The 27630-nt window shown below is 40.8% G+C and overlaps 1 protein-coding gene across 1 annotated transcript in view; it reads left to right on the top strand.

The window, feature by feature from the left end:
• Nucleotides 1–13967, top strand: part of LOC114548037 (corticotropin-releasing factor receptor 1) — a 99048-nt gene extending 85081 nt beyond the window's left edge. Inside the window, exons 11-14 of the mRNA XM_028567704.1 lie at nucleotides 5883–5968; nucleotides 6113–6248; nucleotides 7155–7196; nucleotides 12847–13967. Coding sequence (XP_028423505.1) covers nucleotides 5883–5968; nucleotides 6113–6248; nucleotides 7155–7196; nucleotides 12847–12987 — 405 coding nt within the window. The 3' untranslated portion in view covers nucleotides 12988–13967. The remainder of the gene's footprint in view (nucleotides 1–5882; nucleotides 5969–6112; nucleotides 6249–7154; nucleotides 7197–12846) is intronic.
• The last annotated feature ends 13663 nt before the right edge of the window (nucleotides 13968–27630 follow it).

The following is a 27630-nucleotide window of genomic DNA, read 5'->3' on the forward strand; positions in this document are numbered from 1 at the left end:
GCACCAGCGTATTGATTCTCGTATTGCACGAAGGAGGACAACAAACTGGGCGCCTGGGTAGCTCAGTTGGTATAAAAAAGGTTTATTCCTCAATGCAGAGGCCCGGGGTTTGAATCTGACCTGTGGCAGAGTTCCTCTATGTCTTCCCTCTCTCTCTCCCCTTTCATGCTGTCCTGGTGATTAAAGGGGGAAATGCCCAAAAAATAATCTTTAAAAGAAAAAAAGAACGACAACAATATATTGCAGTATCGATATTTTGTCCCACCCCTAGTTATTAATATCTTACAGAACCATTGAACCTTCCACCATCTTCTCCTCTCTGTCTCTAAAGCGAAAGTGGGGTATGTGCGTGTGTGCTGAAAGGTAGCAGTGAAAATTTGGTTTGGAGTTTCTTTGATTTGGGCAATCTCTCAATAAGCGAGCAGAATGGTTTTGATAATGAAGCACTGACACAGAGCAAAAGCAGAGTGAAAAGATCGATTAATTGCTCAGCCCTCTTGTAGGGCTGAGCATTTAAAGGTGCACCATGAGTTCCTGCATGACCTCACTTCTGTTGACGTTCCAAGTAAATACCAAACAAAACCGAGCAAGCTCGCCCCCTCCCCACATGTTTCCGTAACTGTCATGACTAACTGACTAACTGTCAGTGGCTGGAACATGTTTGTTGAATTTTGGTGCACAGCCTGTGCCCCTAGTGTTTGTTTGACGTTTACAACCCCCCCCTATGTTGTCTCCGGAGACCGGGCTTTTTCACGGTGTGTTCAGGGGGCAGCAGCTGGCGGATCAAGGAGAGATGCCTACCATTTGAGGCGCTGAAACCATGCAGGAACTCACAGTGCACCTTTAATGGAATTTTAATCACAATTAGGATTTCGGCTTCTTAACATCACAAAAACAATGTAATCAAGAAAAACGATTATTTTGCACGTTATGTTTTGCAAGTAAACTCTTATTTTGTCTTGTGTTCTTAATGAAAGAAAAACAATTAAAATGGGATGTTAAATAATCATGACTTTAATATTGAACCAACATAATCGTGATTATGGTTTTTCCCTAAATCGAGCAGTCCTATCTTCTTGTTTGTTTTGTCCCACCCTCACATAATGACTCTGACGCCTGTGGTTGTCACTGTCATCTGCATCCAGCTCCACACTCAGCCGTTAAACTTTAAATTACTGCAATATAACACCTGCAGGACTCTCCGTCAGCATTCAGAGCAGAGCTGTGTTGATGTGACTCCTCCTCACTCTGCTAACAGTCTGTGGGCCTCAGACATTCAGCCCTCCAGCCCGGCTTATGTTGAATGATCCTGCAGATTTTGGAGATAGTCTGGGGACTCAGGCCGGCTCCTTGTACAAGATTTAGTCATCTCTCGTCTGCACTACAGTAACTCCCTCCTGGCAGCGCTTCTAAAATGCTGTCCTCGGCCCAGTGGTGGAAAGTACATTCACTGTGTAGTTAGTTGTGTACAATTTTGAGGTACTTGTGCTACATTTCAGTGGGAAATATATTGTCATTTTTACTCCACTGCATTTAGCCAAAAGATGAAGTGCAAGAGGAAACCCACACAAACATGGGGAGAGCATACAAACTCCACACAGAAAGGCCCAGAACAACCTGGATTCAAACCCAGATCCTTCTGGCTGTGAGGCCACAGTGCTAACCACGGGGCCACCATGCTGCATCCTATCTACTCTGTTTTGATTTTTTAAGTGGCGTGTTGAGACAAAAACAATCTCCCTCCACACAAGAGTTTTAGCTCCATTAGCAGAACTAATCTCCGTCCATATTAACACGTCTGACGACACACATCACATGACCATTCACACACACTGGGCATGTGCGTGCCGGTGTAAACAGGAAGCAGATTGTCTGACGTTACTCTGCGGTTGAAAATCATGGATGTATAAATTGAAAATACTTTAAAGAAAGAACAACAATGGTGAAAAGTAAGAGCAGGGATTTATCATCTTGGAGCGACGACAAGGTGGAACTGTTACTGAAAGGTCTGTAAACTACCTAACCGATGAGACTGACGTGTGTCATCATTTCCAAATGTCTCCGTTTTTGTCCGTCCAGACTACAAAGCAACCCCGGAGTTTCCAAAGGTCTCCATTTTAGGGTCTCGGAAATGCCGGAGTAGTGTAGACCTGAGGTGGAAATGCAGCAAAAGATACTCGTTTTTTAAAACTAAAAGGTAGTAGTGTAGATGTAGCCTAAGTTACCCAGCGGTATATGAAGTAGTTAAAATTAGCCCCACCTACACACTACAACTTTAAAATGATGCTTAAACATCAATTCATCAATAATAGAGTACAGAAACAACACGACAGTTTTGCATCCCACCAGAAGAGCAAATAGCAGATAAGTGCAGAGAAATGTACATATATATGGTGGTAATGTAACAATAATAAAGTGTAAGGGGTAGATATGAGTTTGCTCAGATATACAATATTTATGTTACAAACCCTGCAGGTGTCCAGGAAAAAGGGAAGTGACATACTGCTGATGTAGTCAAGCAAGCACTCTCCATTTTACTGTTTAGCGTAGCGAGAAAGTCAATATTACAGAGTTACAAGCTCTCTGCTCCACAGTAGGACACAAAATAACTAACAATAAAGGAGTCAAGAGAGGCGAGGAACAAAAGGAAAGGTGGCTCCAAATCATGAAACAAACAAAATAAAACATGCTTCCTCGCCCTTCAGATTCCCACTAACTCAAAGAAACCAAAGGTGCAGGTGTGTTTAGGGCGTGTCCAAATCCACTTTTGCTAGTTTGACGGTGGAAAAAAGGGTCCGTGCGCCGGGCGCATGGTTCAAAAGGGTTGTACTTAGTGTCTTCATTAATCAGAGGTGTGTTTTGGGGCGTAATATGCAATCAACCAATCAGAGATCATCTCCCATTTCCTTTAAAAGCCAGGCACGTTGGGACCTTGGAGCATTGCTATTATAATGGAGGATTTGCACTGTAATATTTTTATTTGTTTGTTTTCTGCTGCGCTTGCTGTGTGTGTAACAAGCATAGTGTGTGCGCGCTATGCATAAGCCTAGGCACATTTTACTAATTTGCTGTTAAAATAACAATGAAATGCTGCGCTACTGACTTTAAACCAGGTTTTTGTCGCACGATCCAAATTTTCTTCAAAAGTTGCCATTTTCAGCGTGTAGTTCGCTGGCTCAAAGGTTGTTGTTTCCCGCAGAGTTTGAGAACAGCAGCACACAGAGAGCGGAAAGGTGAGGCAGTTATCCTAAAAATGTACTTCCATTGATCCATAATGCGAATAAACCCAAATAAAACAACAAATATAATATGTCATTCTGGAATGGGCCATTCTGCATAATGACTACTTTGATGCTAATACTTTTGTAATTTAACTTTGAATGCAGGATTTTTACCTCTAGCGGAGTACTGCTACACTGTTTTATTGCTACATTTGATGATCCACATGCCTGCCCTCCCACTCTGACCACTACCTCCCCTCGCTGTGGTGATTTGACCGTTTCTCTGCTCAGTTTGGACTATTTTCTCCCTGCTGGGTCTCCAGTGGCGGACTGACCTTCCCATCCTCGCAAGAAACAGCACGTTCCCTTATCTTCTCGCTCTTGGGTCAAAAGTCATCCTTCCAAGAAACACTGTCTCACTCTCTCTCCTCCCTTTCCCCTGAAGCACACGTCTGCCTTCTTTAACATCTCTCTGCTACCTTCACTGGATTCCTTTTCTTGCTTACAATAACAGCTGCTCCTCTCAGGCCTTTATCTCCGTGCCGAGGACACCATCCTGCAGGATCATCGTCAGGTCGCCAGAATATTTGTGGTATCTCCTATCAGGGTGCTGTGGTGGTGAACTCCCCGTGCCTGTCACCCTTGGTGGCTGTTAACGTCAGCATCAAAGGGATGTACTGCTACTCTGTGTTGTACTGCTAAGGGATACATACAGCATAGTTAACGTGTTAACATAAGCACTAATGCACGGGGTTAGTGAGGACCGGTAGATTGTTCTTGAAAGATTGCCATGCATCTGTTCGGGCCAAGGTCAGGTCAGCTGTGGCTGGAAAATATTCCAACTGCTATTTTTGCTCCCCTTGTTACATCATTCACACCTATTGCACAAGCTTATTGCACAAGCTATGTATTTTGTCATCCGTCACATTGTGGGAAAAGAAGAACCAAGAAACAGGTTTTAGCATTGTTAAAGAATATTGAAGGTTCAAAATTCCTTTTTATTGTCATTCAGCAAAACACAGAAATATGTAAAGTATGAACGAAATTACAAGCATGGCTCCTTAAAACACATGCCTTCTCGTCAATTTTGTCTGTTAGCATATAACAGAAAAAATGCCTTAAAGCTGCCGTGTGGTAATATTCATTCTTGGGTAAATAACCCATAACTTAACTGCCGGCCCAAAACACCGAGTTTTTACGAAGACAAAAGTGGATACAAACGTGAGGAATCCGCAGAGAGACTGGGATCCATAAAAATTGTACATGAGGAAATGTAAGTTCCATTCCACCACTTCATACAGCATATATGCTAAAAATGGTTTCGAAAATGTGAGGGTGAATGCCACATATAATCTTAAAAAAGTAATTTTACTGGTTTTGAGCAGGTTGCTTTATTTCTGAATATTGAAAATCTCCATCTATAAACTATCATCATATTGCTGCAATGAGTTTTGTGCGATGTGGAGAACTGGGACCTCTGAGCAGCCTTTCTCTGACATTAACAGACACTATAACTAGAGATGGCCCGATACCATTTTTTGCTTCCCGATACCGATTCCGATACCTGAACTTGTGTATCGCCCGATACCGAGTACCGATCCGATACCAGTGTGTCATATATTTTATTATGTTTTAACAGCTGTATACTACTATCCCTGTATGGATGTGATATTATTTCTATCTTTGTGAAACATGAACAAACACAAACCATGAACGCCACAGAACTTTCTTTCATTCTCCAGTTTGACAGTCAGTTATAACGGAAAAAGAACATAAATAATCTACTTTAATGTAGATTTTCTTTAGGGCTTTATTACGTGGTATCGGATCGGTGCATAAACTCCAGTACTTCCCGATACCGATACCAGCGTTTTAGGCAGTATCGGTATCGGAAGATCTCTAACTATAACCAGGGCTCTAAATTGACACCCAGCAACCCTTCAATTGCGGGTAAAAAAATTATCTTTTGGCGTACTAATCCTACATTTCCCATGAACACTAAGTCGTGACGCGTCAGACAACCGTTGGCTATGTGCCTATTAGAGGATGATACCGACGAGACCCGACAGGCCGGGCTGGGTTCGGACAGATATTTAGAAATGATGTTCGGGTTTGGGTCGGGCTCGGTCACATCAGCGCGATAAGGCATTGAACATTTTAAATTTAAAACAGCTGGTTATGTAGGTGCGCGCCTGTGTTAACGTGCGCTTGTTGCCCCGTGTGCGCTGATGCGCTCATCTGTTGACATTTCCGAATGCCTTCTTACAGTTGCTTAATAAAAGCTTTCCACATGAACAAACGTACATGTGTCATTACTATAAGAAAAAAATGAGATTTTCGGTTACTGGTCAGTCGAATGCGGCCCGATTCGGACTCTAGTGCCTGTAGGCCTACCGTGCGTGTTAATCCATTACGAGCCATGCTGAAACGGAGAAGACGAACGGACCGGAGCCGAACAAACCAAAGGAGCTGAATTTAAAGTCAAGTTCGTTAGGAAAAAGAAACAAACGTGGCTAGTGGTGGCCAGTGATTGGCTGGTAACTTTTCACATCTACTACCTGTGTTGGTTGGTGATAAAAAAAAGTTAATTTAAAGCCCTGACTATAACGACTTCATAGAGAGCCTCGCATTCACATCGCTGCGTTTGATTTTTCCCGACAGATTAATTTCATTTTCCTCTTCAACATCGTGAGGATCCTGATGACCAAACTGCGAGCCTCCACCACATCCGAGACAATCCAGTACAGGTACGTTCAGTGCAGCCTGCTGCATGCAGCTGTAGCTCCATGCACACACCTCGAATAATGTTTCTACTTGATCGGTGGAGTGTGGTGAAGAGACCGGGCCTGTAGACAACCGTCTTGCTCTCATGGTTGTGTGATCACCTGCAGGAAAGCTGTGAAGGCCACACTGGTACTTCTTCCTCTCCTGGGAATCACCTACATGCTGTTCTTCGTCAACCCGGGGGAAGATGAGATCTCTCAAATCGTCTTCATATATTTCAACTCTTTCTTGGAGTCTTTCCAGGTACGATTATCCCGCAAAAATAAAAAAAAAAAAAAAAAAGCTTGTGGATGCTTTTGGGGACAAGCGTAAAGTATAAAATAATATTTTGTGTGGATGTACAGTACAGGCCAAACGTTTGGACACGCCTTCTCATTCAATGCGTTTCCTTTTTATTTTCATGACTATTTACATTGTAGATTCTCACTGAAGGCATCAAAACTATGAATGAACACATATGGAATTATGTACTTAACAAAAAAGTGTGCAATAACTGAAAACATGTCTTATATTTTAGATTCTTCAAAGTAGCCACCCTTTGCTTTTTTATTAATAAGGGAAAAAATTCCACTAATGAACCCTGACAAAGCACACCTGTGAAGGTAAAACCATTTCAGGTGACTACCTCATGAAGCTCATTGAGAGAACACCAAGGGTTTGCAGAGTTATCAAAAAAAGCAAAGGGTGGCTACTTTGAAGAAGCTAAAATATAAGACATGTTTTCAGTTATTTCACACTTTTTTGTTAAGTACATAATTCCATATGTGTTCATTCATAGTTTTGATGCCGTCAGTAAGAATCTACAATGTAAATAGTCATGAAAATAAAGAAACACATTGAATGAGAAGGTGTGGCCAAACTTTTACTGTATTTCTGTAGATAAAGGCACAGTAATTGGAATGAGTGTCAGCAGAGGAGATGATTGAATGTAACGTGTGTGTGTGTGTGTGTGTGTGTGTGTGTGTGTGTGTGTGTGTGTGTGTGTGTGTGTGTGTGTGTGTGTGTGTGTGTGTGTGTGAGTGATAAGCTGCTGTGCATGTGATCAAAACCGGATCAGGGCGTTGATGTTTTGAATGCCCTCCTTTTTATTTTTTTTGCCCTCTCATGTTTTGTTGCTCTTTTTTTATCTCCCTCCTCCTCTCCACACAGGGCTTCTTTGTGTCGGTGTTTTACTGCTTCCTAAACAGCGAGGTAAGCAGATTCACATCCGCCTATTGATCAAACATTTTATGCCCCCCCCTGCCTCAAACACTTATTATAATAACTGTCTTCAGGCGCTTCCACTCTCCCTTTTGCTAGATGTTGCTGTGGGTTACCAGAGGTACTTGAAGCGCTTATATTTAGGGCACAATTAAGACTTGTCATGTGTAAGTGACATCACGTTCTACTCTTTGTGACAGTGTCAGTCTTAATTTGATCTCGTGGAGAAATCGGGGGTGAAACCCTCTCAGAATAGCACCGAAATATGATTATGCTTGCGTGCGCTTAATGTGTGATGATGTTATTATTCATTATTAATATTACTAGCAGTGAGGGCTTGCACACTGTCTGCGTGACACGCACGTCTCAGGTGCCGAAAACGCGCGCACGCTAGAAATAGGACCGACGCCTATTTTTCACACGACACGCAAGCGCGTTGGAAGCGTTTCCAGGCAACATAGAATACGGAAAGATGTTTATATGTCATTTTGACAAGAATACATTTAAGAAATGACATTTTGATGATTGAAAGTCTCGAGGTTTTCACAGAAATGCAGATATAAATGCAATTTACAAAAGTAATAATAAATCATTATTGATTTTTAAATATAGCACCTGTCAATACAGAACGAAATATTCTAGAGCCTATTTTGCCGTCAATACTGCCGACGTTGTCTTTGCTGTAATCAGATCAGTATATATTTATATATATAGGCCTATATATATATATATATATATATATATATATATATATATATATATATATATATATATATATATATGTGTGTCTAACATGTAGTATACTATTGTTTGCGTTAGATTTTAAAGTGTAGTTTTCTACAGATTCTTTTCTCGTAACTAACTCGAGTGTCTTTCGCGATATGTCGCAGCCTTTGGCGACGTGTTTATTGCGCCAGTTGATATCGCCATGACGATTAATTGTGCGGCCCTAGTGTAGTCGCAGTGTTTTGTTGGGTTTCTTGGGCTTTTTTGTTGTATGATTTCTGTTTTGGAGGATGAAAATGTGCCAGAATTCTAGAGAAAATCAAATAAATAAAAAGTCATACATGCATACACACACTGTACATCAATTATTTTCCCTTCTTCCAAAACTCACAACTCTTCCCTCCCCCTCCTCCCTCATCCTCCACCTTATCCGTAACTAATCCCCTCTTTGTACAATCTCTCCAGATGTCTCCTTGCACGAACAAGCACACTAACGCAAACAATTATTTCATAGTTTACTCTATGCAAACAGCACAAATAACAGAATATCAGAAGTGAAACAGATGTTAGAGGAGGTCACGATGCTTCTGGCTTATATGGTGGATCTACACCAAAACACATATCAGCTCTGGGAGGCTGAACTAACAGTGAAAACACACCGGGCATCGCGCATAGCCGCGTAGCGCAGCTATTTTTATTTCACATCCTGAAGGAGACGTGAATATTCGTACCAAATTATATGGCTCTACATTAATAGTTGGCGAGATATTTCAGTCAAAACCACAAATGTCAATGTCATGGTGGCCATAGAGGAAATGTCAGGGGATCACCAAAGGCATCAGGATTCATTCTCGAGGGGAACATCAATGTCAAAATGTCAAAATCTGGATGGGTTACAATCCATGCGTGTGTTTTTCGTACAGTTACAGTTACCCCTCCTGTATTCCTCAGTTCAGATTTGACCCATTTTTAAAAAAGATTCTATATCAAAACATTTTGGTTTCTTTCAACCAAATTGTCAAACAAATAAATAACGTGGATGGTCCCATACATCACAAGTAAAATAAATGATCAGTTCATTACTTTCATTGAATTTGTGTGTTTTTTCAAAAAAAAATGATAAAAGAACATTGACAAAAGTGACAAAGATGTCAGTAAAAGCTTCAAAAATGTGGGGGGAAAACGACAAAAACATTGGAAAACGTGACAACAAAATTGGAAAAAAAGCTTCAAAAATGTCTGGAAAAGTCAGAAAAGTGTCAAAAAAGATGACCATAAAACGTTTTTAATTTTAAACCAGAAAAACTAAAAGTTGCAGGTCAACAGGAAGACAACACAAGAGTTAAAAGAATTCCTTGAGTATAACTACATTATAAGAGTTTAAAATTCAGCAGGTGGGGATGCAGTTTGATCAGATTTCATTGACAGTGCTGACGAGCGCTGTCATCACATTGTAATCAATATATTGCTAAATTCTGATTGATCGCCTTTTTCAAATGAGGATTTCGGATTTCACTCTTTTCAGCCGGATGTCCGTCACCTTCCACTTCCTTTGTGTTGGCGTTCCAAACTCCGGTGGATTTATGAGGACTGGGGCCTCAGCATTTTCCGCTGATTTTAAGCAAATTAAAACCTCAGGAAAACAATAAACCTCAGGATGGTAACGCATCACACATGTTAACAAATCAAGCAACAACAACAAAACGGATCTCTGCTGCAGATTCCCTTCGAGTCTGCTCATCAGTTAAAGTGGGAAACTGGAAGAGAAAATATTTTTTTTTTAGAAAGGACAGCTTTGTTAGCCTAGAAATCTAGACGCACCCTAGCGGCAGCAAATTTAATTTGCAGCCAGGGGAGGGGTCTAGCAACTCTCCGTTGACTTGCGAGCTGGAAAAACCAAAATCTGGTCAGGCCAATCACATCATGTTATAGAGTCGGTGGGCGGGGCTTATGGCTGCTGCTGCTGCTGGTGAACAGAGGTCTTCTGGAAGACTTGGAGTTCAGCTTTTCTTTGAGAAAAGAACAAAGAACGACACTGAAGTCACTCTTAAAAAAGAAAGATGTGTTCAGAGTCTATCAACTAGCTTCGCTACCTTCTTCGTTGCTCTGCCTGGTTGTAGCTCTATTCTATTGCGTACAGAGGGAATTTGAAAGACAACCGTTTATCCCGCCCCTCGGATTGAGCCCTGCCAATGGTGAGTTCCCAGACCCAACATCTGGATGTGGGTCTGGCTTGTCAGGCTACAGCTTTGTATTTAGGAGTGTTAATTAACTAACACATCAGGCTCTCAAGAATCTCTATGTATAGGCCCTGAAGATGAAGTAGGCATAAAGATAATTATATCATTATTTGACCTTTTCACTGTGATAATGTGGATTATGTCAGGCCTGTAGGTTTAATCAAGGCAGCCTAGTGGTTCGTCAGCTGAATCCTAATCTGGTGCTTCAGTCGGCTCCATCTCACCACAGAGCCCAACATCTGATCACAGAATAATCACGACTTCACCGGCTATTCCTCCAGTAGTACAAGGATGTAATATCAGCCGACTGCTGGCCTTTGGTTAACGTCTCACACTGGGTTAGCCGGCTGGATGATGAATGAATATCTCATCATGGAGCGTGTCGTAGGGGCTTAACTAGCATAGATTACAGAGGATATTGATTTAAGGTTTTTGTTTCAGGCTGAGGATAGGAGAAAAGAAATGAGACGGATGAACAAAGAACCCGTCTTACATGGTTACGTCTCTTCTTCAAGAGAAGAGAAAAAAACATTTAGCACTAAAACATGTATAGAGGATTAAATGATCTTTACAGAGGACAGCAGCCAAACATAATGCCGGATAGCATGCTGATGAATTGAGATGTAACCTATTACAGTGTGGTGAAATGATTGTTTTGTGCGGATCAGCTTTTTAGGTTCTTCTGAGACTGTATCGCGATTACTGGAGGCAGGGATGCAGAGAAGTAGGACACATGGGACGATTGATTTTGGTTAGGGAGTGAGAGAGGAGGAGGAACCCTTTTTTAATCATCATTAAAATGATTTACAGTATGTTGTTGCTACAGTGTGGATTCTGTTTATAAAATACGTGTAATTTATTGCAATTGGAGGTGTAAATTGGGTTTGACATCGCAGAGGCTGATTTATGTGGAAGCCCATTTCTGCCAGGAAACAAACATAAACAAATGAAAAGTTAAAGGAATGATAAAAGTTCTCACGGTAATTCATTCAAACCATGAGATCTGTATGGATGCCCATTTGTGCCAGTTAAAGAAAAAAAAGGATGAAAAGTTAGAATTGTGATGTAAGTCATATAATAAGAAACTTTCTCAAAATATACTAAGTCCTAGCCTGACAAGACAGACCCACATCCAGATGTTGGGTCTGGGAACTCATAAACGGTTGTCTTTCAAATTCTCTCTGCACGTAATAGGATAGCGCTACAACCAACCAGAGCAACGCTAGTTGATAGATTCAACTTTTGCCGTATCATGTCGGCAAAACTCCGAACACATCTTCCTTTTTTAAGAATGACTTCGGTGTCGTTCTTTGTTCTTTTCTCAAAGAAAAGCTGAACTCCAAGTCTTCCAGAGTCGCGGCCAAAGCCGATTCCAAAGACTGCTGTTCTCCAGCAGCAGCAGCCATCTTCTTTGTTTTCAAGTAGCGGGGAATTCAAGCGGAACCGTCGCAACTCTGCCGTCATTATGTGAAGCCCGCCCACCGATTCTATACACGATGTGATTGGCCTGGCTAGATTTTAGCTTTTCCAGCTCACAAGCCAACAGAGAGTTGCTAGACCCCCTAGCTACATTTGCTGCCGATAGGATGCGTCTAGATTTCTAGGCTAATTAAGTCATTATTTCGAAATAAATAAGTCATTTTTTTTGCCACACTAACACATTATTTTTAAGATACTACTGTTGTGTGTAAGTGACTGGTAGGAACAACTATCTTTGAAAGCGTGAACACTGTAACCGGCAGCTGTAGACCGGGCTGCAATGTAACCCTATGCTATGGGGAAAATGTGCATCGTCAATTTGGCCCACTAAAAGTGCTTTATTTTGACACTGAAAGTCTCACATTTATTATTTTTCTAAGTGTCTGTAAACATTATGGAAAGGATCTCTTCATATATATAGGCCTTATTAAAACCTATTTAAGTCCTTTCTGTTTAACCAGAGACAGCTCCGAAGTCGCTAGCGCTAAACCCACCAGGCTCCATTTAAAAAAGTAATATTTTTAGCGTGTTTAGAGCCAACATATTTTCACATGTAAATCTGTAAACTATGTGTTTATTTCAACCAAAACTACAGTTCTGATGGTTGTAAAAGTGGAAAGACGACCCAAAATGGCTTTACGTAGTTTTATTTTGTTTCTGTCGACTTTGAATGAAGTGTATTTCACGATGCTAAAATTACTGTTTATTTACATGGAGTCTGGTGGCATTAGCGAACACAATTTTGCAGATGTTTTTATGTTTAAAAAAAGGATCTTACTCTTTAACAGAAATGTCGACCTCCATAGAAATCCTTTCTATAATGTTGTCAGACACTTAGAATGTTAATCTGAGCCTGTCAATGGCAAAACGAGCACTTTTGTGAAGGTAAATACAAGCTGGACAATGTCCCTATTAACTTACATTGTAGCTTGTTTCTCCGCTGCCCACTGCAGCCATCTCGCTTAATACTGGACCAATGTCAAAGATTGTTGTTCCCATCAGTCACTTAGACACAAAAACATAGGAAAATAGGGTCCAGGTTGAAAAAAGTGATAGTTACCCTTTAAGTTAATGTACTTTGTTGCTTTTCACCACTGCATCCATGTACAAAATATGCTCAATATTATTTATTATAACAGCAAAAACAGATGTGTTTAAAACAATACTATGAATCCTCCGGGTTTTGTTGTCGACAGGTGCGGTCAGCTGTGAGGAAGCGGTTCCACCGCTGGCAGGAGCAGCACTCCATCCGAGCCCGGATGACCCAGGCCATGTCCATCCCCACTTCACCTTCACGGGTCAGCTTTCACAGCATCAAGCAGTCCACATCGCTATGAGAGCAGAGGCCAGCGTCGTCCTGGATACAAGCTTTGGGCTGTCGTCATCGTTTTCTGCCACATCACTGAAACACTTTGTGAGCTGGGGCAAAAAAAAAGCTGCAGAGAGAGTTACGGAGAGATGGAGATGGAGAGGGAGAGAGAGAGAGAGAGAGAGAGAGAGAGAGAGAGAGAGGCTGCATCAGCCTCCCAAACCTCAGGAGGAACATTATATACAGACTTGAAAATGGATAAGGACAAAGATAAAGGACACTGCAGGCTTTAGGAAACGAGAGGTTAGTGGATCAAAAGATGCACGTGACCAAGCTGAGTTTGACATTGAATCTGGGTGTGATGTACAGCACTCCATGCTCTTTAATGTTTGCCTGCCATAGAAATCCTCTGTTGTATTCCTGCTTGCACAATTTTTGTTTTTGTCTCTTTTGCTATCTTTACGTCAGCGAAAACTTGGAGCTCGTGTCGCTGGACTGCACTGAACCGAACCCGGATTCCAACCCCAGTGGACACTGGACTCAAACGCAACGGCTTTTAATTTATGGAATTTATTTTATTTTCAGCTTTTTCATTGTTAAATTGTCTGGTTATAGTGTTTGTTGATTTGGTGTTGTGCTTCCTTCCTCTGTTCACAGCCAGCTTGGTGCAGTTGTGGTACTTTTCATCAACTTTCCAGAAAGTTTAAAACACATTCCATAACTTTCTACCTGAAGAGTTTTGATCCAAAATATTACATGCACCATGAATAGATGTCAAAAGTCAAGCACATAAGTGGGTATGCAGTGAAGTTTTAAGTCACATGAGTAGATCGATACCACTGTCAGCCGTTTGAGCCAGAGCCATGAGGCAGTTAGCCTAGCTTAGCATAAATACAGGAAGCATCTTCAAGGTCCAAAAAACAGTGGTGGAATGTTTTTTGTTTAAGTTAGGGCTGTCCCGAATACCATTTTTTGTGTTGCGAAGCTTCAGTGCTAATCAACAGTGAATATTCGAAGCTTGGGTGGTGGCGGCCATGATGGTGGGGGGGGTGAGGACGGATCAGGACTCAGAGCGCACGTTCAGTGATAGGGTTGTGCAGCCGTGGTAGTGTCACTGGAATGGCCCATTTGTGTGACATCCTGTTGTGCAGCACTGTAAAAATACTCTGTTACAAGTAAAAGTCCTGCATGAAAATGTTACTTTGTTAGTTTGCAAGTATCATCAGGAAAATGTACTTAAAGTATTAAAAGTAAAAGTACTCAATGCAGAAAAAAATCATCTACAATCTTAATGTGTAAAGTAACCAGTAACTAACGCTGTCAAATGAATGTAGTGGAGTAAAAAGTACAATATTTCTCTCTGAGAAGTAGAAAGTGGCCTGAAAAGAAAAGACTCAAGTAAAGTACAAGTACCTCAATATTTGTACTTAAGTACAGTACTGGAGTTAATGTACTTAGTTACATTCCACCGCTGCTGTTGTTTTCTTTAACCCCCCCCTAATGTAGCACAAGTAGACTTTATAAAGTATCTCAGTTACTGTTTTCTGTCAGATCTTTTATAGATCTCTACATTTCCGACCACACTTGAAGGCAGCTTAATTTTTTCAGAGAGAGAGAGAAAGAAAAGAGACGGAGCGACTGTGCTCTGTTGTTACACAACACCCCCCTGGGCAGTTCAGTGCTTGTGTTTAGTTTTTTTACCCTCCGCAGTGTTTTTAAACCCACTTGTGGCAGCAAAAGAGGCAGTGGTGTTTCCTGTTTCCTGTACGGGACTCTCACACCGCCTCAAACCGCACTGACAAGTCTGATCGCTGGTTACATGAATCCCAAAACTGAAAAAAAGGAATACCTACCCAACGCACAAATATCTGAATAGTCGAATATTCGTATCCAGCCCTACTTTTAGTTTAATTTAAAATTATTATTTTAATTGGTCTTTTGATCTGTCACTTGTTTTCTAGATTATTCGATTAGTTGTTTGGTCTGTAAAAAAAAACAAAAAAAAGATGACGTCCTCAAATGTCTTGTTTTGTCCACAAAACAATTAAAGATATTCAGTTTACTGTCACAGACGAGAGAATAAAACTAGAAAATATTCACATTTAAGAAGCTGCAATCAGAGAAGTTCTAAAAAAAAAAAGACTCAAAACGATTAATCGACTCTCAGAGTAGTTGGTGACTTATTTAATAGTTGATAACTAATTTATTCATCTACAGCTCTTCTTGAGTTAAGTTTATTTTGTCAGAATTCTTCAACCGTTTGTTGAAACAGGGCTTATCCCGGTCTCCCCTGGCTGTAGATAGGTGGGCCAACGCATTTTTTGTCTCAGTGCAAGTAATTAGGTTGTTTTTTTGTCTTTTGTTGGCTCACTTTTACTCACAACATGCTAACCGGCAACATAGGATTCCATTCACTATGCTAAGCTAATTAGCGGCGGCGCTGCCGGTGTTGCACCGGACTAAAACGATGCATGCACAAAAAATGCGTTGGCCCACCTATCTACAGCTAGAGGAGACACCACCTATCTACAGCTGGGGGAGACACCACCTATCTACAGCTGGGGGAGACCCCACCTATCTACAGCTAGAGGAGACCCCACCTATCTACAGCTGGGGGAGACCCCACCTATCTACAGCTAGAGGAGACACCACCTATCTACAGCTGGGGGAGACCCCACCTATCTACAGCTAGAGGAGACCCCACCTATCTACAGCTGGGGGAGACCCCACCTATCTACAGCTGGGGGAGACCCCACCTATCTACAGCTAGGGGAGACCGTGATAAGAACTATTTCAACAAACGGTGGCGTATCCCTTTAAGCTTGTGTTGTCTTCCTGTCGACAATGCAACATGTTGTCCTCCCAGGTTAACCCTTTTTTCTGAAGCTTTTTTGAGGTTTCTGTCACTTTTTTCTGCTCTTTTTTTTTTATTTGTGGTCAATAAACCTCAATTTAGATGAAATGATACCTCATTTTTTAGTTAAAATAAAAGCTGGAATTATGAATTATTTCGACACATAGTTACAATTGTTTGGATAGTCACAGACTGTCAAAGTTTAGCCAGGATACTGTTTAAAAAAAACATTCCATTGTTTTTTTAAATGCCATCAAATTTAATAAAACTCCCCAAATTCTATGAAAGTAATCATCTGATCCTTAATTTTACTTGAGAAGAGTATTGTATGGAACAACCCATGTTATTTTTGTGCAACTTGCTTGAAAGAAACCCACATTTCTGATGTAGAAACTTTGGAAACGGGTCGAATTAAGGGGGGTTAAAAAGGTAAAGGATGAACTCTGATGGATGTTTTGGAACAAAACTCTTCAGCTGGATAAAGAGACTTACTGTTGTTGCTTCTCCACCAGCCAGACGAGGAGAATACAGTCTGTTAAATCAGGACATTGTTGTATCTTATCAAGTGACTTTCTGTGCTGTTGGGTCAACTTGAGGCAGGACATGTGAGCGGGCTTTATTGTAAATATATAAATATATAAGCGGGGGGGGGGGGTTAAAGTCACAAATATAAACCAAAAAAACACAAACCAAACACTGTGAACCATATGGGCACACTAATCTATGTGATCAGCAATTCACAGTCCACATTCCTTCTATACCAGTATGCCTCGCACCTGTGCATTTTTATCACTTGCTGTTCGTGTCAAACTGTATATGAACCTCATCTTTTTGTCATTTTTATTTTTCATCCCTTTCAAGTGATGTGTGAGCTCTGGTTGTCATGTAATTATTTAAGATAACAGGATTTTTTTCACATGCCGCTGGGATGTGTCTTATTCTAATCTCAGAGGCATAGTTCAGACGTTTTGAAGTGCGTTTGTGTGAGCTACTTCTCCATAGTCAAGTGTGTTAGATGAGATAACTTTTGTTATGATTTGACACTAGAAATCCAATTTAAAGGTCCCATGACATGCTGCTTTTTGGATGCTTTTATATAGGCTTTACTGGTCCCCTAATACTGTATCTGAAGTCTCTTTTATATAGACCTTAGTGGTCCCCTAATACTGTATCTGAAGTCTCTTTTATATAGACCTTACTGGTCCCCTAATACTGTATCTGAAGTCTCTTTTATATAGACCTTAGTGGTCCCCTAATACTGTATCTGAAGTCTCTTTTATATAGACCTTAGTGGTCCCCTAATACTGTATCTGAAGTCTCTTTCCCGAAATTCAGCCTTGGTGCAGAATTACAGCTACTAGAGCCAGTCCCACAATGAGCTTTCCTTAGGATGTGCCATTTCTGTGTCTGTAGCTTTAAATGCTATTGAGGAGGAGAGAGGGGGGGCAAGGTGGAGGGTGGGGGTGTGGGCTTGACCAACTTGCGGCCACGGTTGTAGCTCTATTTCCTCATGGGCGGGCCAAATTCTCTGGGTAGCTGTGGGCAGAGAAAGGGGAGGTAACCTTTCCCCTTATGAGGTCATAGAGGGAAGATTCCAGATCGGCCCATCTGAGCTTTCATTTTCTCAAAAGCAGAGCAGGATACCCAGGACTCGGTTTACACCTATCACCATTTCTAGTCACTGGGGGACCATAGGCAGGCTGGGGGAACTCATATTAATGTTAAAAAAAACTCATAAAGTGACAATTTCATGCCATGGGACCTTTAATTGAATTATTATTATGTGACTGGTGAATCCGAACTGTCACACGGTAACACAAACAAAGTAACCGATGGAGGCAGCGGTAGACCAGCCACTCTCGTGTTCTGCATGGTAAAATGACTGTTTTTGTCAAAGGAGTCTGGTGGCAGCAGGACGTTGCTTAGCTTCTGTGTCGGTACTCTGTACTCTGTACTCAATACTCCTGTCTCCTTCTCCAAACTGGGGGTGTGTCAACCGGCCTCTCCTGTAGCTAACACACTGACTATGGAGAAGTGGCTCACACATCAAAACATCTGAACTGTCCCTTTAACCATCTGCGCAGTCTGTGAAGCTGCTTCCTACCGTTCAAAAATATGTAATCTGCTGTTTTATTGATGTTTCTCTTCTTTCCTTCAATTCTCCTTTTAACATAAATCAAAACAAAATAATTCAGACAACAAAAGTATTACTAACATTAGAAATAGTTTTAGCCCCCAAAAGAAGAGGAATTAAATCGATGTCCCTACAGTGCTGCATTACGGGAGAATATTGAAACTTGGATTATGAATTAGTTTTCCAGTCCAGAGAAGCGTAAGTGACCCTCGATCATTATTAAACCACAACGGTGCAATATTTGTTCTTTGGGCCCACTGCAGTCTACTCAGCAGTTAGATGGAAGAGGTTTAAACTGTGATTTGTCAGTCCATAGTGTGTTCAGCTGATAGTCGTCTAGACTAACCTTCTGTTTCTTTTGTGAAGTTTGAAGAAGAGCTTTGCTAAAGCAACACGTTGCCCGTTAATTCCAGGTTGTTCTAGGCTGCATTACTGTGCACTTGACACTTAAACAGGAACCTGTTCCTATGTAAATCTGCACACGTTTTGATGCTAAACTTCCAGTTTCTTTTACCAATACCAATTTTAATTTACCAATAGAGAGGTAAGGTCCCTCCCCTGCTGGTGGACCACCATGGGACCTTATTTCAGAAAAAAGGTGTATGCTATGGTAGTAAACGGGGAGAGACAAAGAATTTTTTGATCCGGTTTGAATTGAGCCATGGATTACACACATGATGTACGTCAGTCTACAAGATCATTTTGCAAGTGAAGAAAGCCTCGGTTTTGTCGTAGTGCCACATAGTTTTGTGTGAAACCGCTCAATGAACTACATCTCTGTTCTGGCACAATTTATGTCACTTTGCTTGCTGTTCGACTTGCTAGCACAACACGTGTAACTCATAATTTCCACCGGTTGCGGAACGGCTGCAGACCGGCTCCGCTGCGTGTCGGCTCCGTGCTCCGCCATCCGCCAATACCCACCAGGTCCGGATTTGTTACGGAGCGGCTGCGGCCGTGACTGACAGCTGAAGTCACGAGGACCCACAAGATCTCGCAAATTCAGGTAGAATAGAACCACAAAACCAACAACAGTTAGTTTCCCTCCAGAGGAGTAGAGGGGGAACAGCTCTGTGCCGTGTTTTCAAGGTGTAGTAGCAGGGAGATATGATCCACCGTGAGCATGGTGTATTTTATTTTGAAAATTAACCGGATATTTATTTTTATTTCTGTGCTCGACTTCCTGTCCCGCACTATCTGCCGTGTGCTGAATTGCTGCGGAGCTCTCCGGCGTCCGGCAAAAATAGAAGCTCTGCGTATCTGCTCCAGAGCCGTTCTGCAGCCAGTGGAAATACCAAGGGGGGTAAGCTTCGCTTCAGAACTCGAACCTCCTATGGCGCCATTTTGATGCTACGAAGGTCACTTCCCGTTAGCATTCCACTGACTAGCATTCATTTTGACGTCACTTGACAGCGAATAACTTTACATCTGAAGCGTTTAAAGACTCTTATTTGTCCATTGTTTATTTCTAAAGAAACACGACAATGTATAAAAGGCTCCATTACCTTGTACCTCACATTATGGCTCCGTAGCAGACGCTTTTATAAAAATAGGCTAACGATTGTGTCACATAGTAGAGGAATTACCGTATAGTACAGGAGAAGCTCACAGGCAGTTTGGACTTCCATGAGCTGTTTAGGTTTAATTACTAATGTTAACTAGCATGTTAGTGATCAGTAATTACTAATGTTAACTAGCATGTTAGTGATCAGTAATTAGCCTGTGTCTATGTTATCTCCTTACATATACCTACGCTCTCCGTCTCTGTAAGATTGGGATTGATTGAGATTTCTCTTGGCACAGCTACCAGAAGACTTCACACTTTCAGACACGTTGCTCACGTCACATCTACGTTGTTTCTCTCAGTTGGAGCCTGCTCAGTAAAGCAAGAGTTCACCGGAAAAGTGCTTCTAATAGCCTTCACTGGTCTCCGTCCAGAGCAACGGGGTCTGTTGGTCCATTATATATACTGTCTATGGGAAATACACACATTGACTTTAACGGAAACCTATTGACTCCGCCGCCGTTCCGGAGCCATTCGGCAACCAGTGGAAACTGGGGGTAACGCTATCTTACGTGATGCGTTTTATCCAGCGTCTTTTTATCAGCCGGGCATCGAAAGGAAGAGAAAGACGTCGGTTGCTCGTGTGAGTAACGTTACATCCCGGTACGAAACACACAGGCGTCGTAGCTTCGGCGAGACGTCACTTAGAGACTTTGGGGTGTGTATCTTTCTAATTACGTATTTTTACAGTTAGTACTTCAGCAGTTTTATGACAAACTGAGACTTAAATTATCTTTTGAAATTGACAAATGTATGTGAAATTCATGGCTCAATTCAAACGGGATCATAACATGATTTCTCTCCCCGTTCACGGTTGACATATTTTTTCCGAAATAGGGTGCCATGGGCTCCAGCGGAAGGGAGCGCACCTCTCTAGTCGTGTTTCCATCAACGTATTTTTATGCGCATTTTTTAAGTATCGCATTAGAAAATGTTGATGGAAACAGCAAAATTCGAGAAAAAAAAACTTCCTCAAATTCCCAAAAGCGTTTTTACGCTCGCTTGAGGTGGTTTTTGCCTTTTTGGAAAAAAGAGTTAATGCTCAAAATGGCAGATGGAAACAGCTTTACCGAATAAGTTGTGACATAGGGAACATGTAAGTCACATGACTATAGTCCCAGTATCCATTGGATGGGGGAAGGATCGGGATACAGGTCCCACCCAGTGCACCGTACACTTGTGGCACAAGGTGCATAGTGGAAATGCGGTGCGCTATAGCCTGTGCCTCAGCCACGTCGGGTATATTGACGAATTAGTTCTACAGCTTGAATCGTATGGCCCTGCTCACCGCGTATACACAGCGGGGAACGGTTGTCTCTCTGACACCAAATGTCTCTGCCAAAAGCTTGCATTCTGCACTACCTCTCTCCATTTATCCAAAGAACTTAGCTTCTAAACTCTGTGATTTAGCAAGCCGGTTTGCGATCTACAACCATAACGTCAACTCGTGACGAAACTACGCTTTGCGTAGTCTAGTTCATTCTCTCTAAACCACTTGATGGAAACACTTCTAATTCGCAGTTTTTCTTTTTTGCGACATTTTAAAAGTTCGCTTAAAATTCGCTTGACAATGAGATAGAAACATGGCTTCTGACTCCTGATCTCTTCTCATTCAACTGTTTCTCAGAGGGATCGTTGTCTTTTTTCTGCCCTTTCAGTTGAACCATTGTACAGCGTTTAGTTCTCCATGACCAAAACTAAATAACATCTGTTTGTTAAGAGGACATTCTACAACCTAAAAGCACCAAAGATCATCCAGACATTTGGAATCGTCCTCTCAGACATCTGACTATGATCAAGTTCTGTGGCAGCAGATTACGAACTTTTGAACGGTAAAGGGTGTGTGCTCAAATTAAAGAAAAGTCTGGTTATGATGCACTTCTGCAATGTTAAGGAATTCACCCAAAAATGAAAAGTATATACAGTATTATTATTTTTTTTTTTTTTAAATGTCAGCAGGAATAAGCAGCAGAGGATGTTGGTGACATGTTGTCATTCCAGCACAGTAAAAAAACATTTACTCAAACAATTATTGACTTCTTCATAGTGACATGGTACATATACAGTGGTCATAACAAAATCACAATGTAACTCACATTGATATTATTTATTATTATTTATTTTTGTTATTTTTTTTTTACTTGAAAAGACGTGAAAAGATAATAAATGGTGTGTTGCATTTGACTGAATGAAAAATTCAACAACGTGGAGTCGAGTTTATTTATGGAGCACATTTTTATACGTTAAAAAGAATACACATATAGACATTGAGCTAGCGCTTTAAAGGCTCAGCATCACCGGGCCATTTGTCTCCACCGTCCCCGGAGACAAAAGCGGACAAGAAATACATTTTGAGAATCTTGTGATCCTTTTAAGCTTTGTGTGTGTGTGTGTTTGTGTGTGTGCGTCTCAGAGGAGAGCGCAGCTTTTAAATAAGATCCTTCTGCCCAACTGAACAGAGAGAGAGAGAGAGAGAGAGAGAGAGAGGAGCTTCTTTTGCTGAAAAAAAATGTAGGAAAATATGTTGAAATCAACGGCGAGGATTTTTACTAAAGTCAAATTTTAAATTTAATACAGTACATTTACTCAATAACAATTGTGAGGCACTTTTCTTGAGTATTTCTATGTTCTCTTACTTTATACAGTTACACTTGACTTGAAGGTATCTACAGAAGAGTGACATGACACTGTCATAAACGTGTTATAAACATTATAAACAAGTCACAAACGTTTATTATATAACGCTTTTTTTAGTAAGTGTTTTTTGTTATGATAAGTTATGGTTAGAGTTAAGTTTGGGTTCATGTGTCATGACTGTGTCATGTGTTCATGACAGTGTCATATCACTCTTATGTAGATAGCTTCAAGTAAAGTGTTACCCGTTATACTTCTACACTCTAACAAAAATCTGCGTATTAACTGTTGTATGTTTGTCTGTATATTTTAACAGAAATTGTCCATACAACGGGATTCACAGTTGTATTATTGTATATCATTTGTGCACAGACAACTTTTGTCGGAGGGTTCTGGGAGATTAAAGAAGTACACGTTGTAACTTTTTTTCCGACGTTTGTCTGTTTTCAACACATTTTTGATTTTTTTTTTCCTGTTTTTGTCATTTTTTTCCGACATTTTGGCTGATTTTTTCAGACGTTTCTGTCATTTTCTTTTCAACCTCTTTGATACTTTTTCTGACGTTTTTGTCGAAAAGGATTTCAACATTTTCAGAAGTTTACTAACTGAGCAGCTTTGTACGAAAGAATTGAATAAAATAGGCACAACAGAAAATGTTCTGTATTTTAACTACACATAATTTCCGTTTTTTTATTTATTTCTTAGAGTCTACTCCGCTACATCTCAGAAGTAACTCTACTCAACAAGTCCTCCAAACCACTGGTTCCCAAAGTGGAGTCTGGGGACCCCCAGGGGTCCTTGAGAGGGTTTCAGGGGGTCCCCAGCAAAAAGCGGAATCATTTATTTTCACAATAACTTCATCCATAAGTAACACAGTGACAGAATGTATGACTATTTTGGTCTTGTGTTTCACACACTTTCTGTAATAAAACATCTAAAATCAAAACTATCAGATGGGGGCGTGGGGGCTGGAAGGAAATCTTTTGAAATGGGGGTCCGTGGTCTAATTTGTGTCAGTTTAGGAGTCCTAAACGTAAAAAGGTTTGGGAACCACTGCACCAAACCATACGACGATATCGGTCGTTTATTCCTCCCCTCTAATCTGACCCACAGGAGCGTTTTCCCTCACAATAAAATGAGGGCAGACAATAAAGAATACAAAAAGAGAGAAAAGGAAAAAAAGAACAAAAGAACAAAAAAACAAGAGACATTTTAGGCTACTTATACAGTCAAATATTGTTTGAATGATAGAGGAGAAAGTTGGTAGGGAAGGAATTCCATATCTTAGCACCTCTGTAATTTATTCTGAATTTAGATGAAGTGGTTCGCATTGCGGGCAAAGCTGGGTTGTAATATAGTTATAGTTTTTATTCCGTTTAGTCACTGTCTATTTTCCTGTTAGTTTTAGTTACTACTACAATACTACTGTAATTGTAGTAATAATTCTGGTGTAAAATGATGCACAGGACATGTACAAGAAAAAAAACAGAGTCTTGACCATCATGTGGCTTTAATGAAGAGCTGGAAGAAGCCGATCCAGAACATAAGTGATGTCAGGCTGTGTGGAATAAGATGAGTTTAACTTGTGAAGCTAAAGGGCACTCTGGAGTTTAACAGCTTAAATGAAGTGAACATTCACTATTTTCCTCACAGGAAGAAGAGAGAAGAGCTTCTCCTGCTTTTAATCATTGATGTCACACTAATGCACTCAGTGGGGGAAACATACAAGTTGCAGAAATCCACCGTGACAGGATTCATGATGATTTTCAAAGGATGGCATGCTAGGAACCATAGATTGGTTGTGAACTTCCACGCAAACGCTTAAAGAGACCAACTATGTTAGGCACTGCATGCCAAGCAGCTGGAGGCAAACTGTTGCTGCCATCTTTGTTGTTACAATTAGGTTTCCGAGCTCCAAAACAGTTGATGATTAGACTTTAGTCCCCAAGATTTCATTCTCAGCTCGTTAGTTTAACAGTCAGAGATGCTGCAACTGCCCCGCAGTTATATACATTCATGTGAAAAAATTAGGACACCCATGCTAAAGTTGACTTAAAAGAGGAATAAAAAAATCATCTTTTGGAAATTGATCTTAATGCCTTGATTACAAAAATGAGGAAAAATCCAACCTTTAAGGACACCACTTGTCTTTGTGAATGAATAATGTATCGGAAATAAATAAATGTTCTTCCTTAAAATACAGGGGGCATAAGTTATACACACCCCTATGTTAAATTCTCATAGAGACAGGCAGATGTTTATTTTTAAAGGCCAGTTATTTCATGGATCCAGGATACTATGCATCCTGATAAAGTTCCCTTTTCCTTTGGAATTAAAATAGCCCCCCCACATCATCACATACCCTTCACCATACCCCCCCATCATCACATACCCTTCACCATACCCCCACATCATCACATACCCTTCACCATACCTACAGATTGGCAGGGTTTTATTTCAGTTAGCCTAATAGCTGGTTTGATTTGCATTGAGAGATGATTTTATAGAAAGTACCCCATGCCAATCTCTGGGGGGGTGGGGTGTTTGGCTCAAGGTCATGGTGCAAAGAGTGAAATTAATCCGAACCATTCCTTTAACTAGTCTGGACCCAGCTTCTTATGTGCTCATCCATCCCACTTAGGATTGACCCATCTGCCTGAACAAATAATCTCGGGCTGAATGGAACCTGGGTCCCTGCTATCAGACATAGGTTATCATGTTATCATGGATCTATGGTTCTGGACCTTATCACAGGACCAAAGGACATGAAGTAATGTACTTATACTTCTTAGATGTTGTAACACAGGACTTTTACTTGTAACAGAGTATTTTTATAGAGTTGTTTTGCTACGTTTACGTCAGTAAAAGAGAACTTCTTCGTACTTTCCTCCACCTCAGCATGTTGTGCAGTCAAACATCGTTTCGACTCACAGAACTCTATTTTCAACGCTAGTCTCCAAGTAAACCAAATATTTGCATGAAATTATGCAAAAGACCAATACAACATTTCCATCTGACTGAACAATGCAGGCATAAAAAAAGCGAGAGAGAGTGAGTCTTGGCTGTCATGTGTCTTCGATCTGGAAGAAGATGATACAGAATATAAATGCTGTCAGACCGCGTGGAATAAGCTGAGTTTAATAACTGAAAACCCTGAAGGGGAATCTGTACGTTAGAAGCTTATGTGATGAAAAGCCATAGTGATGATGTGGACGTCCCAGGAGGGAGCTGTCATGCCAACATGGCTCTCAGTGGTGCATTTGTATGCATGAGAGCTCCACTCATAACATGGATACTCAAGTAACCACTCCACATGTAAACAATACATCTCTGTTAGAATAACTATCTCACTTTCCTCCAGGCTTTGTCCAGAGTTAAAAGGCTCACCGTCAGGGGCGGAGCCAGGCATTGTGTACATTCGGGTCTCAGCCCCCCGTCCCCCCCCATTTAAAGCACATTTTTCAAGCCATTTGAGATAATACAGTACTGACAAGAATATAAGACTTTTGGGCAACCGCCACAATCAGTTTTTCCTCCATTTTTGCAACGTCTAGCAGAAAAAGGATCCCACGTTCTCCCCGTCTCCTCTGTGCTCTACTTCTACTGGATAGTCGCGTTCAACGGATTCATTTGCATAAAGCTGGGCATCGGCCAAGTGGATCTGTACCGTTAGGCGCGGATCTGGTGAGGGGTTTAGGCGTCCTTCTTCAAGAAAATTTTGCGTTTTCAATTTAAATTTACATTTTTTGTGTCTATTTGTGGGATTGTGTCTCTGTGTAGTCGCGTTGTGTCTCTTTTTTGTCATTTTTGTTTTCTTTGGGGTTGTTTCGGGTCTCTGTGGTCATTTGGCATCTCTCAGTAGTCAATTTGTGTCCCTTTGTGGGAGTTGTGCATCTTTTTTTCACATTGTTTCAGACCATTATCTCAATACCTGTGTCTGAAACGTTGGAAAAGCTAGAGCAGATAATAAATAACTTACACTCAAGAAGCTTACAGACAAAACTTTGTAAAAAGGTCCATCTACAGTCATTAGATCTGAGACTTTTAGTATCATTCATTCTTAGGGCTTAGGTGCTGCACCTAAACCTTATAATGGCAGGGGAAACCCTGGTGATAACCTGAACGTGCCGCTCATGACCGGAAGTGCCAGGGAGCCTGAAAGACGCAGAGACACAGTGAGCGTTCCGAGCCAAATGAGTATCATACTTACATACTTTTACTTAAGTAACATTTTCAGTGCAGCACTTTTACAGTACCAGAGTATGTTTACAGTGTGGTATTCATACTTTTACTGAAGTAAAGGCTCTGAATACTTCTTCCACCACTGATCATAGGAAAACTTGTGAACACCAACTCATATCCTATCCTATCTCGTGACTGCTCCTTTTGCAGAGCTGTCCATCACAGCAAAAAGTCAAAAAAAAAATACACAGTGGTGGAAGAAGTACTCAGGCCTTTTACTTCAATAAAAGTACTAATACCACAGTATAGAAAGACTCTGTTAAGTAAAAGTCCTGCATTTAGAATGTTACTTAAGTTAAAGTACAAAAGTATTAGTATCGAAATAAACTCACAGTACAGAAAGAAAAAGTGCCTCCATATGCAAAATAACTGGATTACAAATATTGATGCATTAATGTGTTCATCACTTTAATGTGGCGCTAGTTATAATGACTTTATATTAGGGACGCACAATATGAGGAAAATATGCGATAACGTTGTTGAATATTGCAACAATATAAATAAACAGGTAATAACGTGTACTCAGTTCTGCCTTTCTGCTTCTTTCAGTATTCTGCTACAACAAATGGCTTGTTGAATTTAAGACAAATCATTACCAAAACATTTTTATTGAACAAATTGAACATTGAATTGAATTTAAAAGGCACCACTAAAAACTGTTTCTTTTTAAGGTGTCATTTTCAACTGATATTTTCTTTCAACTAACTCAAAAAATTTGTCTATCGCGATATATTGCAGCCTTTCACCAGATGTATATTGCGCCAGTTTATCAAGACGATAAAACGATAAAAAAAAATGATATTGATTGATATTGTGCAGCCCGATTTTATATACTGCTGGGTAGCTTGTGATCAATAAAGTCTTATACAGTATGTATCCATAATAATAAATGGGCAGTGGTGGTCTAAAGGTTAAAGAAGAGAGCTTGTGACTGGGAGGTCATGGGTTCAATCCCCAGACCGACAGGATAAAATCTGGCTGGGGGAAGTGAAAGAGCAGCGCTTGTCCCTCCCTCATTACCACCCACTGAGGTGCCCTTGAGCAAGGCCCTTAACCTCCATCCGCTCCAGTGGAGCTGCTCAGTGGCCAGCAGATCAGGCCGTGGTTGTACTGGGAAGCTTCCAGATAATGTGGAACTGTGTGAATGTGATCAGGGCGTGTGATCATGCTAAAGAGAGGCTGCCTCTCAGTGAACCTTCCTGGAATAAATAAAGGTTAAAAAAAATACACAATCGTCAAGTAA

The sequence above is a fragment of the Perca flavescens genome, chromosome 21 (genome assembly GCF_004354835.1).
Source record: "Perca flavescens isolate YP-PL-M2 chromosome 21, PFLA_1.0, whole genome shotgun sequence".
Classification (NCBI taxonomy): domain Eukaryota; kingdom Metazoa; phylum Chordata; class Actinopteri; order Perciformes; family Percidae; genus Perca; species Perca flavescens.